This window comes from Vidua macroura, chromosome 5 (genome assembly GCF_024509145.1).
Source record: "Vidua macroura isolate BioBank_ID:100142 chromosome 5, ASM2450914v1, whole genome shotgun sequence".
Taxonomy (NCBI): Eukaryota; Metazoa; Chordata; class Aves; order Passeriformes; family Viduidae; genus Vidua; species Vidua macroura.
The window spans coordinates 5,262,755-5,276,633 of record NC_071575.1 but is presented as its reverse complement, the minus strand read 5'-3'; the positions used below and the strand labels follow the sequence as shown (position 1 = coordinate 5,276,633).

Here is a 13,879-nt window from a genome sequence, read left to right as displayed (position 1 = left end):
AGCCAGTAGCAGCAGATGGGAAAAGTCTTGTAACATTTAATGCTTCTTTGGCTGTTTCTAAACTAGGTGTCAATTCACAACAGGCTTCAAACGTACCAGCACAACTCCGCCCTGGGGCCCGAGAGTGGAATGCAGCCCAGCATGCGTCTTAACATGCCACGGGAGCAGCTGGAGACAGCACTGGCGCCCTCGCACCCCGCCTCGGCGGGGACACTTGTACAGTGCCAGCAGATTGTCAAAGTCATTGTCTTGGACAAGCCGTGCCTCGCTCGGATGGAGCCGGCCCTCAACCAGACTCTGACACGCTATGTCACCTCCGACGCCTGCACCTCCACCCCCTGGCGCGGTGTGGGCAGTGGGCTCCCTGGGACCCCCATGAAGCTGGTCCATCAGCCTCCCCTGCCACCTCCACCCCCTCCCTACAACCACCCCCACCAGTATTGCCCCCCCAGCTCGCTGCTTCAGAGGCGCAGGTATTCCAGTGGCTCACGCAGCCTCGTGTAGCCATACCACCAGCACCAAACAGCACAGACTTCCTCGCTTCCCTTCCCCACCACCTCCCAGGGACCCTTTCTGCCTATAGAGATCTAGTTTGTGATTTATTTTTTAGTAAAACAAGAATGAAAAAAAAAAAAAAAAAAAAAAAAAAGCCAACTGACCTAACTCTTACCCTTGTCTCTCCCCTCAAGATGATGCTATTTGTGAGGAGCCATCTCTAGAAACTGCCAACCTACATGCTCACACATCCTCACACCCTGCCAGCCCAGCTGGCTTCTGTGCTCGTGTTGTCTCCATGTAGCACTTTGCTGCCCTGTTCCTCAGAGGCTTGATGACCTGCTGCTTTCTAGGCACCGTGTCTTCCATTTCCTACTCCTCAGCTTCCTTTCCCTCCTTGCATTTATCTGGCCATAGGTTTGTACCCACCCTGAAATTTCGCCAGCCTCAGAGAGAAATGGACTCACCTGTGCCATACCTTGGGACGTTCCTGGGGGTGGAGTTCTCCCTGCCACTATCACTGCCACCTGCTAAGCTGGAGTGAGAACTTGCACCACTTGCCACGCTTCCTCCTCATCGCTCTCCAAGTATTATCTCCTTGCAGCAGCCGGCTCCAAATGAAGGAGTGCACGAGTGGAAGAGAGCTTGAGAGGAGGAGAGACTGTCCTGAGCTGCAGTACAAGTACACAAAGATGGCCTCACTGAACACCAAAACTTTTTCTGTTGTTATGATGGAGCATTGTACCAGAGACCTCTGATGAGACCTAGCAGACCTCACCACATGTAAATACACCTATATGGTAGCATATGTATGCGCATGCTTACTAAGGAAACACCAAGCAGTTCTGAGGGAGCAGAAGGGAGGGGTTCAGTCCAGGGATCTTCCTGGAATGGATGTGTACTTTTCCAAAGAGACAGCACCAAGGTGCCCTCCCACCTCAACACACACACAAACACACACACACACACACACACACACAGAGGAGATTGCCTTCTCTAGAACAGACTCACCTCTGCTTTCCTTCTTCTGGCTGGTTTTGTGCTTCCTGCCCACCTGCATTTTTGTATTCTGAAAGCAAAGCTGAGTGTTATGTTCACCTTTTAGGGTGGGTATTCCATTCACTTGGGCTCTTCCACCTGTGCTAGAGGGAAGGGACATTTTGGAGACCACTCATGTGAGGTCCCTTCTGTATTTCTTGCCTGTACCTCTTACCCCTATATTCTTACTTCCTTCAGCCCTTCCTATAGGAAAGCTACCTAGATACCAGACTCCAAGGCCTCTTCTCTCTCCCTCTCTATCCCAGCTTCAAAGTGAGAGGAGGGGCAGATCCTGAGATAGAGATGACAGCTCAGCTCCTCTGCTTTATTGGGGACATTGATGTGAAGGAAGACAGCATTAAAAATGGGCTGTGGATGTATTTTTAGAAAAAAAAATCTCTTTGTGCAGTAGGGAGGGGAAGGTATTAATTAGCTTAAAGGCTTTGGTCTCACTCACTCATTCTAGCTCCCTTCAAGGTTTAAGAAGATCGACTTTAGGATTCTAAAATAGGACAGAATGCCTTTTAGGGCCTTTATTTTTATTTTATTTTATGAGGGAAAGACAGAAATGCTCTTCCTTCCCGTGCAAGGCTGAGACATGAGCACTGGGTGCTGATGATGCAATGGTAGGGTAAGGAATGGCAGGAGTTGTTGCCAGTGGTGGGGATGTGCAAAATGTCAGGAAAAGGGGGACAGCAAAGACAGATGCAGAAAACTTTTTTTAACCTTGGGGGTAAAAGCCACACAGCAATTTCCTTAGGGATTGTGCCAGTATGCTGATCTCTGGGGCCATTGCCAGTGACAAAAGCCACAGTGCATCAGGGGTGGGCTTGGCTCCCCTCAGTGCTCCCTGGGTGCTTGATGGCTGTGCTGGAATGTGCAGGGAAAGAGTTCATACATGTGACCTGGAGTTAGGGAAACAGACAGGGGCTGGAGTGACAGGTCTCCTGCACTTATCCAGCCCTCCAGGGCAGAAGCCTGCTCACTTCCAGGTCCCCCTCTATCTGAGCATGACCCATGGACCCAGCTGTGCCAAGAGGTCTGACTTGTTTGCTTAGCTGGGCACCAGGCTGCCACTTCTATCTGCAATAGCAAATGTACTGACTGGGAGCCCACAAGCAGAGCCTCAGGGAAGACTGCAGAAGCAGATGACAGAAAAGATTGTAAGAAAACCCTGAATAGAAGCCCAGTCTCCCTCCAGACCAGAGAAGCTTACTCCTAGCCAGCCCCAGAGGGCAGTTTGGATGCTCTGCATCCTGAACTGGGTGCTGGGAGAGGTCCTCACCCCTGTGCAGGGCTCAGACCCTCACCCCCCCGCCAGCTGTGAGGCACAGCTGGCCTGGTCTGCTGCTGACTCCCTTCAGGGTGACACCCTGCTGCCTCACAGCAGCCAGAACCTCATCTGAGCTGCCCATAGCTTCCCAAGGAGCATGTGTGGCATCTGCCATTTTCGGTCATGCAGTGTGTAGCTGCTGTTGTTTTTGCTCACTGCTGCTGTGGAATGGGTGTCCAGGAGGCACTGGCACTGTCCTCCCTTCCCAGTAGTTATTTCACTGTCTGAGAGGAACAGCAGTACTAGTTTGGGTTTTTTTTCCAGAGTGCAGTGAGCCAATTAAGTTCTGTGTGTGTGTTAAAATAAATAAATTAGATTTTACTTGACATTTAACACAAAGTGACAACGGCAAAAAATCTTAAGATACTTGAGGAAATAATTTTTTTAGATAAAATATTTATAACAATGCCTATGAAGTTCCTACACAAGATGTTTGCTGCTTTAATAATTGATTGGGAGAGCTACAAGGATCTAAAGAGGAAATCAGGAAACTGCTTGAGACTCCCTTCTCCACGCTGGATGCAGGGTAGAAGTGAGTGAACTGAAGTGCTGAGGTACCTGAGGCAAAGTATTCTCTCAGGGCAAGCTGGTTCTGTTTCCCTGACCTTGCAAAGGCTACTGCTGGCCTTGAGCTTTGGACAGAGAAGCAAATGTAGATAACTCTTGCTGTCTTCTGGCCTGCTGGCTACCACGTCTTCTGTTTGGTTTAGCTGGAGAGGCACATAACGACTCTGTTCCAGGTTGTCATGGAACAGGTTGGTCAAAATTCCACTGTGGAGCCGAGCCGTTCAGACTTCACTTCAAAATACAGATTTTATTTATTTTTCCCTTTGAAGGTTGGTCTCGAAGGATGACAAGCACTTTAAAACATATCTGCACCTCGTCTGATCTATTGTAGTGTCTGCTCCTGCAGTCCTCCCACATGCCAGCGAGACACACAGAGTCAGTGTAGCTGTACAGCTGGGAGCAGATACCCTTGCACACAGACTGACAGGGTGCAGGCTAGAAGGGGCATCTCAGCGACAACCTAATGAAGGACAAAACGTGTACCACAGCCCACCTGGAGGGACCAGCCCAAAGAAAAATCACCAGCTCTTGACAGCAGGGATTCTGATCATGAACCTAGCACAATCTTTCAGGTGGAGGAGTCAGACAGGGAGCTGCTGCAGAGATTAACTCAACCCAAATGAACCAGTGTATTTTTGCTGCCAAATTCATGACCTTCTATATTAAAAAGGAGCAAGGGGGAGAGAGAAAACAGAAACCTAGTGTTCTGCAGTGAGTGTTGGGTAGTCAGTGGCCAAATGAGAAGGTGGCTTTGCTGAACAGTAGGAGAGACTGAGCTGTGTTACATCAGGCTCTATACTGACTCTTGCTCATGCTGGTGCAGGCCCAGTGAAATTAATCTGTTTGCACTAGTAGCAAAGGGATGGGAAAATGTGACAGGAGAATTGAGCCTTGCAAACAATTTGGGTTTAATGCAGTGCTTTTCTGCTGCCACAGTAATTTTTAATGCCATAGTCTTGGCTGCTGGGCTAGCAACACTTAGTGCTCTCACAAGGCTTTCAAAGCATCCCACTGTTCACATTTTCTCTCCTTCCTGTAGATGAAAGGTGAGGGTATGGTCCACAACTCGAATTTCATCATTACTCGTACTGAAAGGTACCACCAGATTTGGATGCATTTGAGGGCCCCCAAGCCAAAAGTGTTTGAGTTTTGTTACCTGTTTCTCAGAAGGCTCAACCTGCAACTATGTGCACATGTTTCTGAGGTTTCCAAAACCAATCTGAGCCCTAAACCAAGGATGCTGCTGCTTGGCGGAGTCTCTGCTTTGAAATGCAAGTTGCTGAGCAAACTCCCCCCGTGTCCCACTCCACCAGCTGCCTCACTGTGCTAGTGTAGGCTCCAGGGACTGCCAGCAGTGTTTTGTGAGCTAGAGCCATCCTTGTCCTGCCCTCTCATTTGCAGCCATGCCTGGGACAGCAGCTTTGAAGTCACCCAGCTCTTCAACACTAGTCACAACCCCATCTGAATGTGTCTTTTTAAAAATCTAACAACAGAAGTGTTACCTGTGCGTAGGCTTTTGAAAGCACCTGTCTGTCTGTACCTGTCTCCTGCTGTAAATATCACCAACAAAAGCTTCCTTTGGGAAAAGTGGTGTGGTCACACCTAGCAAAGAGTCCAAATGGCTAATATTTTGTAACAAAACTAACAAAAATAGATCAGAGGTATTTTATCTGTTCAATCAATAGAGTTTTAGAAATTATATTGAGATAATGTCACCTGTGCTCCAATGTCTTCTTTGCCTCAGCCCCCACCCTGGGCGTCCCTGGGCTCCAGCGGCGTGCGCAGGGCACAACCACGTGCCAAGGGGTGCTCGCTGGAGTGCTGAGCATCCTGGACTCCTGCTGGCCTCGGGGGCTGCCTGCTCCAGCTACTGCTGTTTTCTTGTCAAAAGCAGCAGGAGCTAGCTCAGTGCTCAGGCTCTCTGAGGATCAGATCCAGAGGAAAACAGGTAGCAATAAACTTGTTCAGGAGGTGGCAACTTAACTGTGAAATTCACCCCTGCAAGGAGGTGGAGAGGAAAACGGTGAGGGGAAAGGCAGAGCCCTTCTGTGCCACGGCTCATTGCTGTCCATCTCGCTGGATGCTCTCGGCTGTGCGGGCTGCACCTCTGGGGAGGGAGGCCCGCACAGCCTCGCCGAGCACTCGCTGCTGCCTGTGCCACACAGGAACCTGTGCACCAGAGAGCAGCACACACCGTGGGGCAGTGCTCACACCACCTGCAAACACACAGGACTACACCTGAGAGAGCATGGAGGTACCTCTACAGAACGTGCTGGACAAAACTACGGGGCATAGGCACCATGTACTGGCTGAGCAGGACAGCTTTGCTGGCCGCAGCATCACCATTGCAGCACATCTCACCAGCCACGCAGGCTCAGGCTTGGTGAACATTTGGATGGGAGACACGTAAGGAAAATTACATTTCCTGTGCAGATCAGATATAAGTGCATATTTACACAAAGCATAACCCCAAGGTTAATGAAACTGACCTTTGAGAGAGAATCAAGCACGTGCACACGAAGGGAGCTCTCCTCTGCAATGAGTGGGGGAAGGCAAGCTACATCTCTGCAGCTGGATCCAATAGATGCTGGATTCAGACTGCACCTGCTAAAAACAGCCCTGTCTATAGGTTGCAAATTCTTTGCTGGCTTCAAAGAATCCCTTGGATGCCCAGGCCCACCATGAAATACTTGGGAGTATAATCCCTCCCAGAAACAGACAGGATATTTCCCAGGGATTCACAGGCTTCCATTCATGTTTTTGTGTGCCATGGATATATTATAAATCAGCCCATCCCAAATAGGCATTTTCTAAGATGTTTTGAAACAGAAGACTATTAAAGTTCCTGGCTGATGTTCAGATCACACACCTGGCTGTAAAGTAAAGATGAAAGCAATAAAACCAGATTGTCTATATGTGAAATACTCCTCACTTGCTCCAATGTACAGATACAGATTATTAATTGGAAGATGGCAAGTGTCTCTGGGAAGGATATTATGTAGACATATATAGGTAGTGCTGGTATAAAGGACTACAACCCAAAAAGCAAATACCACAATTGTCACAGTGCATCCGTACCCTGTTCTATCTATACAGCATCCATTATGTGCAATAACTGATACACAGTGTGGTTGGAATTGATCAAAATACACCATTCTTTTCCACAGACAATCTTGAGATGCAATTTTTCTCTGAAACTTTTCAGATGGACTTTTAATTAAGCACATTCCTCTACTGCTTTGCTCTAAGTGGGCTCTATCCACGCCTGTCAAGCAAAATGCAGCCTCACCACTGAACTCGGCACTTCCCAGCCTGCTGCCTCCTGCTTTGAAGGTGCTGCTTCAGGCATCAGAGACCCATCCCAATACCTACAGAGAGGGGAGTCCTCCAGGAGCAGTGTGGTGGCAGGAAGGTCACCACAGACCCAGAGCTGCCACGTGCCTGCAGTGTCACTGTTGTGTGAAGGTCATTATGGGTCCCTTTACACCTCATCTGGGGTACTCTGGGAAGATTGTGCTGAAAAGGGGTGCCTGGGGCACAGCTGATCAGAGTCAGGCTCCACTGTTCCCCACAGACTGAGGTTTCTTGTCATCACCAGCTGCTGGGGAAGAGGTGCCCCTGTGTAAAGTGACTGCCCAGATCCTTAATTCAGCAACCTGGAGTCATGCACATATACCTGCCTGACCTGGGAAAGGTGCCTGCAAATAAGCAGGTGCCTCAAGGATGATGATGCATGGTTAGCAGGGCTGTGGGATTTAACCAGTTTAGGAGCTCTGTCACATTTGGTGGGTCTTGAAGCAACTTTTCTGCACCTGATGAGTGCAACTGAGGTTAAAAGCTGGCTACGGGGCTGTTTTCTATCTTAAACCAAATACAATCCATGAGCTGGGAATGTTTTTAGTTATGTAGGGCTGGATCATATTTTATACAGCACCCATACTCCAGCCTAGGGATCTTACAGTGTGGCACAGTTATCAATGAATTTTTTGAAAACAAGAATCCTGTCTTCCTAATCCTTCCTCCTCATCAAGGGTAGGGTGTCCCAAACAATATCAAGTTAATTAAAAACAAACAAACAAACAAACAAAAAACAACACAGGGAACAGAAGGATCTTCTTCCACAGGAGTGTAGGACCAAGGCTGTAGCAGTAAAAACACTTAGAGTGATATATACCCATCCTGATATTCTATGTACACCTTTCTATTCCCTCCCATTATGGAAGGCTTGACTTTTCAGTACATTTTCTTTATCTTGTGGATTAACCCCAGCCAGCAACTAAGTACCTTGCAGCTGCTCTCTCTGTTCCCCTTCCATCCTTGGTGGAATAGGGATGAGATCAGAAAAAGGTAAAACTTATGGGTTGAGATAAGAATTGTTTAATAACAATAACGACAACAACAACAATAATAATAATGAAAATGAGGGAAAGATGCACAGTGCAATTGTTCACCACCTACTGACCAATGCCCAGCCCATCCCCCAGCAATGATCAGCAGCTCCCAGCCAGCTCCCCCCAGTTTATGTATGGGACATGAAATGCTATGGTATGGAATATCCCTTTGGCCCGTTCAGGTCAGCTGGCCTGGCCACGCTCCCTCCCAGCTTCTTGTGCCTTTCCTCACTGGCAGAGAATGGGACCCTTAATTTTGGGTAAACACTACTTAGCAATAACTAAAACATCAGCGTGTTACCAACATTATTCTCATGCTAAATCCAAATGACAGCACTCTATGGGCCACATGAAGCAGGGCAGAATGATCTTCCCTTTCTTTCTAAAAGGAAAGAACCCATCTCCTGGGATCTGACCTCAGCCTTCAGTCTCAACTCACAACTTCTGTCATCCCTAGTGAAAAGGGCAACCCATACAGCAGCTCAGGACATGCAGCCAGGAAAGAAATGTGCAAGGGAAAAGCCAGAGCCCTATTTAAATAGCTTGTTCAAAGATAAAACCCCAGCCATCTGTCAGCTTGCCCTAGAAGAGGCACGGCTATAATAATTAGCAGAGGCAAAGGCTGCAGAGATGCCAGTGAAAAAAAAAACAGCAGTTTGCTAACATTTTACACAGGTCTGTCATGAATGCAGTGGGAAGAAGGAGAAGGAGTTAACAAATACAAAAGAAGAAAGATCAGTGTATTTCCCCAAAGCAGACACTGCTGGCAGTGGGGGGCAGAAGCTTTCCAAGGGCTGCAGGATGCTTAGGGCTGGTGCAATTTGACACTCAGCATCCCAAGAGCAGATGCTGCCACAGGGGATCGGCAGCAGCCGATCTCACTCAGATCCTGAGGCTCTGCCTGGCAGAGGAGTCCCCACAGCTGGAGCATCGTCCTGGGGTCTACAGTGCTGCCAGAGATGGGGCAGTCCCACGGAGCTGGGTGCACATAATCCCCAGGCAATGGCTGGGATGCTGTCAGAGGGGCTGGGCTGCCACATCTCTCACCATGGCTGAGCTGCCCACCCGGATAGCTCCCATTTAAACAGTGCTGGCTAATATAGACCTGTCCTCCATTTCCCTTTCTTTGGGAAAAAGCATCTTTTCAGAGCTCAAAACATCTGGAAACCCCTGTAGATCCATCAGTGCAACCTGACGGTGGCATCTGGAGTGCTTGGATGCACTCCCTGGTGCCAAGGCAAGAGCCCGGTGGTGGGATATCCCCTGTACCCTGGGCTTGCAGAGCCCCCTGCACACACACTCTCTCTCCCTGCAGAAGTGCTGCTCCCACAGCCACTTCCACAGCCTGGAGCACCCTAGTGCCACTGAGCCTCGGCTGACAACGACCAAGCAGTTGCGGTGACTGGGGCTGTGACAGCTGCTCTGTCACCACCTCCCCCAGGAGCATCACGCTCAAGTTCCCCTCACAGAGCTGAAAAGCCGCTTAAAAATAAGAATCTTGGATTATAACTCCTAATCCTTTCATTTGCAGTAAGTGCAGAGAGGGAACAGAGATGTCAGCTCTCTCTCCCCCCTGCAGCACCAAATGCGCTTCAAAAACACAGCAAAGCATTCGTGTCACGGGCTGGGCAGGCAGCGACCCAGAGCGGCTGCTTGGCCAGGACATAGCGGCACCATCAGGAGGGCAGGGACGGGCAAATGGGGGTGTTGTCCCTCTCCAACCAGGCGCGGTCATCCCCCTCCATCTCTTGCCCTCCTTCATACCTAGGAGTTATTTTTAAAGGCGTGTCAGTCAGCTCCGGCATGTGCTGGAGGGGGATGCACAGAAAAGAGGGTGGCAGGAGCACTCAGACAGGAGCAAACTGTGTCCCAAAGGCACATGGGGTCCCTGAGGATGGGCAGAGAGCAGGGCAGGGAGCTGGCACTGCCTGTGTGCTGAGGCAGGGGGCACAGGTGCCACCCTGGGCACCTGTGGGCACCACGGGCAGGTGTCCTGCCCTTGTCACCCTGGGGCCAGCCCTGGGGCTGATGTACTCCCAGGTCTGTGTTAGGGGCTCTGGAGCCACTGAGCAGACAGTGGGCAGTGCTCTTTGGGTTGATGGCAAGGGATGAGTTTACACAATAGAACCTTTTATCTGGAAAGATATGGAGCAGTTTTTTTCTGGATCTGGGTCAGCAGCGTCAGCACAAAACTAGCAGGTGCTTTTCTTTGTGGGGTCAGTGCAGGGATATTTGTATTTTCCTGAACAGCATGATGCAATTCAAAGTGTCCAAGAATCTTTTCCAAGCCATGGAGCCTTCAAAGGGAGAAAAACATCCAGCTGTGCCACCATGCCCTGCTCTGCCAGTGGGTCCTGGGCTTGTGGGAGATGCAGTGATCAGGCAGCAGTGCCCCCCAGCAGTCTACCTGCCCCTGTGTTCTGGCTATGGGACCCTCGGGGGCCAGCCTGCTCCCCATATCATTACAGCAGTGATTCAGACAAGTCCTTTCCTGGTGAGTTGTTTTTTTCATCTGGAAGCAGAAACCCCTTGCCTGGCCAGGATAAATCCCTCCATGACCACTCTGCACAGGGCTGCAGCTGTGGAGGTGAGGACTGCTTGCTCCTGGGAGCTGTGGTGGGGACACGTGCCACCCCACGGGGGCCTGTGGCTGGTCCCTGGGGCCGCAGTGAATGCTGGTGCCGTTTTCTTGGCAGCACAGTGGCATCATGCTGGGCTGTCAGGAGGCATCTCCATCAGCGTCATGGCTGTCAGGTATCGGCGCGGGGAGCACTAACCTCTCCTGAGCATCTCCAGACATGGACACTTCCCACCTGACAGCATCACTGGGATGATGGACACGCACTTGTCAGGAGCCCCACACAGCCTGTGGCAATGCTGCCTCAGGCAGGGCTGCAGTGGGGATGTCGGGATGCACCCCATCCTCTGCTGTGTTTTATGGGCACACCATGTGGCCTCCAGTGCCAGTAGACACCCAGAGATGAGCACTACACCTCATGGTCTCAGCTGCTGAGGAAGGCAGGCAGTGCTTGGTGAAAGCTGGTAGCCCTCAGTACAAGCCAAACCACGGTGGATATATCCCATCAGTGATGCAGACCCCCTCCCCATTTGGCCATCACCACCAAATGCAACCAGGATCCTCCAGTCCCAAGAGAAGCCCACTGGAAGAGGCAATGGATAAGGACAAATTGCTCATCCAGAATGACACCAGCTTTAAGGGCACCCCCGATGCACAACACAACTCCTCTCTACACACCATTTAATAGAACTGTGGAGAGATTACCAGCTGCACAGGGGCTGGCCAGCCAAAGCCTTCCAGTGCCACACAGCCCCATCCTGTCATGGACATGGCACAAGTCTTTTATAACCAGCTGCCAGCTGTTGGAACACATCTGCTAGAATGGCAGCAGGAAGAGCTCCCCTCTCCCAGGGGGGAGGATCATACCTGGGTCTCCAGGGGAAGCAGCTCTTGAGCAGCACCAGAACAATCCTGCCTTTCCCATGGCTGCAGCAGAGGATGGGGGCAGTGGCATTTATTTTATATTTTGCAGGCCTCAGGAAAAAGAGGATTTCAGAGGGATTTGAACACAGGTCCCTAAATAGCTTCTTAGAATTAAGAGATTTCATAAAGGATTATTTCAAGCAGCTGCCTATGGTGCGGGGGAGAGGCTGGCAGGTGCTGGGGAGGTGAGGGGACAGAGCAGGAGTGATGCAGCTGAGCACGGGGGAGCACAATGCCCTTCTGAACTACAGCAGTGAGAAGAGGGGAGCAATCTACACCCTGGCTATGCATCCTCTCTTCTGGGTGAGCCAGAAGGAATGAGGAGCAGAGTGGTGGTCAGCAGATGTGGTGCATCCTGGGAACAGGACAAGAGCAGTTCTTACAGTCAATGAACAGATATGGCTCCTTTGACAGACCCACCCACAGTGGCATTTCAGAGGTGTGGGATGAGCTTAAGGGGGTCCATCAACACCCCTGACATCTCACTAGATGGAAAACCTGTGCAGGGAGGTGGGAAGGCTCTTCTAGCACTAAGGATGGGATGAGTCTGAAATGCTGGAGAAAGGGTCAGTCCATCAGACAGAGCTTAACTAAGGGCAAATTCCTAGCTGCAAGGTTATGCATGCCAGACTTCACAGATCCAAATATTCATGGTGGAAATAACATAGTGCAAAAACAGGAAAGGCCACAAAATCTTTCAGAACAAGCACAGCTCTGCACACTGGTGGAATGTGTGTTGAAATGTCTTTCTAGTAATACCAGGACATAGTATCCCTTGGCACAGCATTTTCTGGTGCAAAGAGGAAGAGAAATACCTGGAACTTCATTATAATTTTGATGTTGGGATGGAAGTTGGTTCTCAGGGACTGGATCCTGTGAAAAGCTGGGGTCCTCTGTGGGATCCTGAGCTCCAGCTTTCAGTAGGCAGAAGTGTTGAGCATGCACACAGTGAGAGGCTAAGCCACAGGCATGCAGGAAGGAGAGCACATGAGAGAAACAGGGAAGAGAGGCTGGTGATAATAGAAAGAGATAGAAATGAGGAAAGAATAGAAAGCAGAAGAGAAAGGAGGGAAAGTTGCAATTTTACAGTAGTGGAACTAAGAAAGCAGGAGGAAGAAAGCTGAGGTAGATAATTTCCACTTGACAAATGATAGCAGGGAAGGACTGAGGCAAGAGAACACAAAGGAGCAGGGCAGGAGAGAGAGGGCAAAGGAGAAGGTCACAAGCAGAAAACTGAGCAAATGGTTACATCTCATCAAATATTGTTGTTATGAGCAGCCCCTGCTGCTATATCTGGAACAATGTGCCACAGGTAAGGCCACAGGTCAGAGAGATGCTGGGGCTAAAATCCTAGCAAACAGGAATTGGGGGTTTAGAGATTTCCTTGGCAACCAGGGAAAGAATTTTGTTTTCTAGACCCTTCCTTCTCTACTCCCCTGGAGGAAACAACCTTTGAACAGCTCTGCCAGCAATCAAGCTCTTTGGCCAAGAGACACAAAAATTACCACTTACACTGATTTGTTCTTCCTCAGACCTGAGCTGCCCCAATGAAGTTGGAAGAAACAAAGTCTTCCATGGTTTTATGGCCTCACTCAAAAATTGAGTCCATTGCCCATCACCCACCTGTGCAACCCTCAGTCTGCATTTGAGGGAAGGGAGGATATGGGACCTGGATGCACAGGCAAAAGCAGGTCTCTAGTAAGGGTAATTACTACAAAGTTTAGAGCTTAAACACGTTTTTTGTGCACAGATGTCCCTCTATAAGGACATACATGTTTATAAAGAGTGGTTTCCTTATTGCCCCGGTTCATAAAAATAGGTGAAATTGAAATAGAAATGTTCAGCTACATAGCACAGACAATTAAAGGACAGGGAAAGATGACATGTCTGTAACTGGCTGAGATTAATAGTGATGAGTTATGATTGCAGCTTTCAGTTTGGCTTTTGGCTTTACAAGACTAAGCCTATAAATACAGCATTTCCTCATGTCTATTTAACAGCTGCAATTTTTTGGACACAAACACTGTAACAATTACAGGTGGGACAGGGCGTGATCTCAGCTGAGGGTGTTGGAGACCACAAAACATGCACTTAATGCCCAGCAGCCATGACTGCTGAGAATCATGCGTACAAATACAGATTGGTTACACATCTGAAGCAACATTAATTGAAGATGCACTGATGAGTTGGCAGGGGACCCACTCCCAAAGGGGTCTGACTTTAGCTTTCACCAGAAAACTTCTTTCTTCCTTGTGTTACTGGTCCATAGGCTGGAAGATTGGCAGAAGAGTAGGTTGGCCCCATGCTCTGGTGAGTCACAGGGACAAACAGCACAGGGCCAACCTGCAGAAACTACTATTGGAGAGCAAGAGAATTGTGCAAAGGCTCATCATTCATCTGTGACCTGCAGTAGGATGCCTGGGGGACTGCAGTGTGTCACTTCTGAGACCAGACTCTTTGGCAGGAAAGATGGGTGGGACGTATCTTTTCTTGAATGCTCATTTATGAGTTTGTTGATTCTGATCTAAAGCTGGGAGTGTCAGCAGACCTGGC

General features: G+C 49.5%; 1 protein-coding gene across 5 annotated transcripts in view; it reads left to right on the top strand.

The window, feature by feature from the left end:
* Positions 1 to 5,148, top strand: part of IQSEC3 (IQ motif and Sec7 domain ArfGEF 3) — a 99,181-nt gene extending 94,033 nt beyond the window's left edge. For 2 of the 5 annotated variants that reach the window (XM_053976939.1, XM_053976938.1), the window contains one exon: positions 67 to 5,148. In XM_053976939.1, coding sequence (XP_053832914.1) covers positions 67 to 504 — 438 coding nt within the window. In that variant the 3' untranslated portion in view covers positions 505 to 5,148. The remainder of the gene's footprint in view (positions 1 to 66) is intronic. The other 3 variants (XM_053976943.1, XM_053976942.1, XM_053976940.1) reach the window with 3 other exon arrangements.
* Positions 5,149 to 13,879: the final 8,731 nt, after the last annotated feature.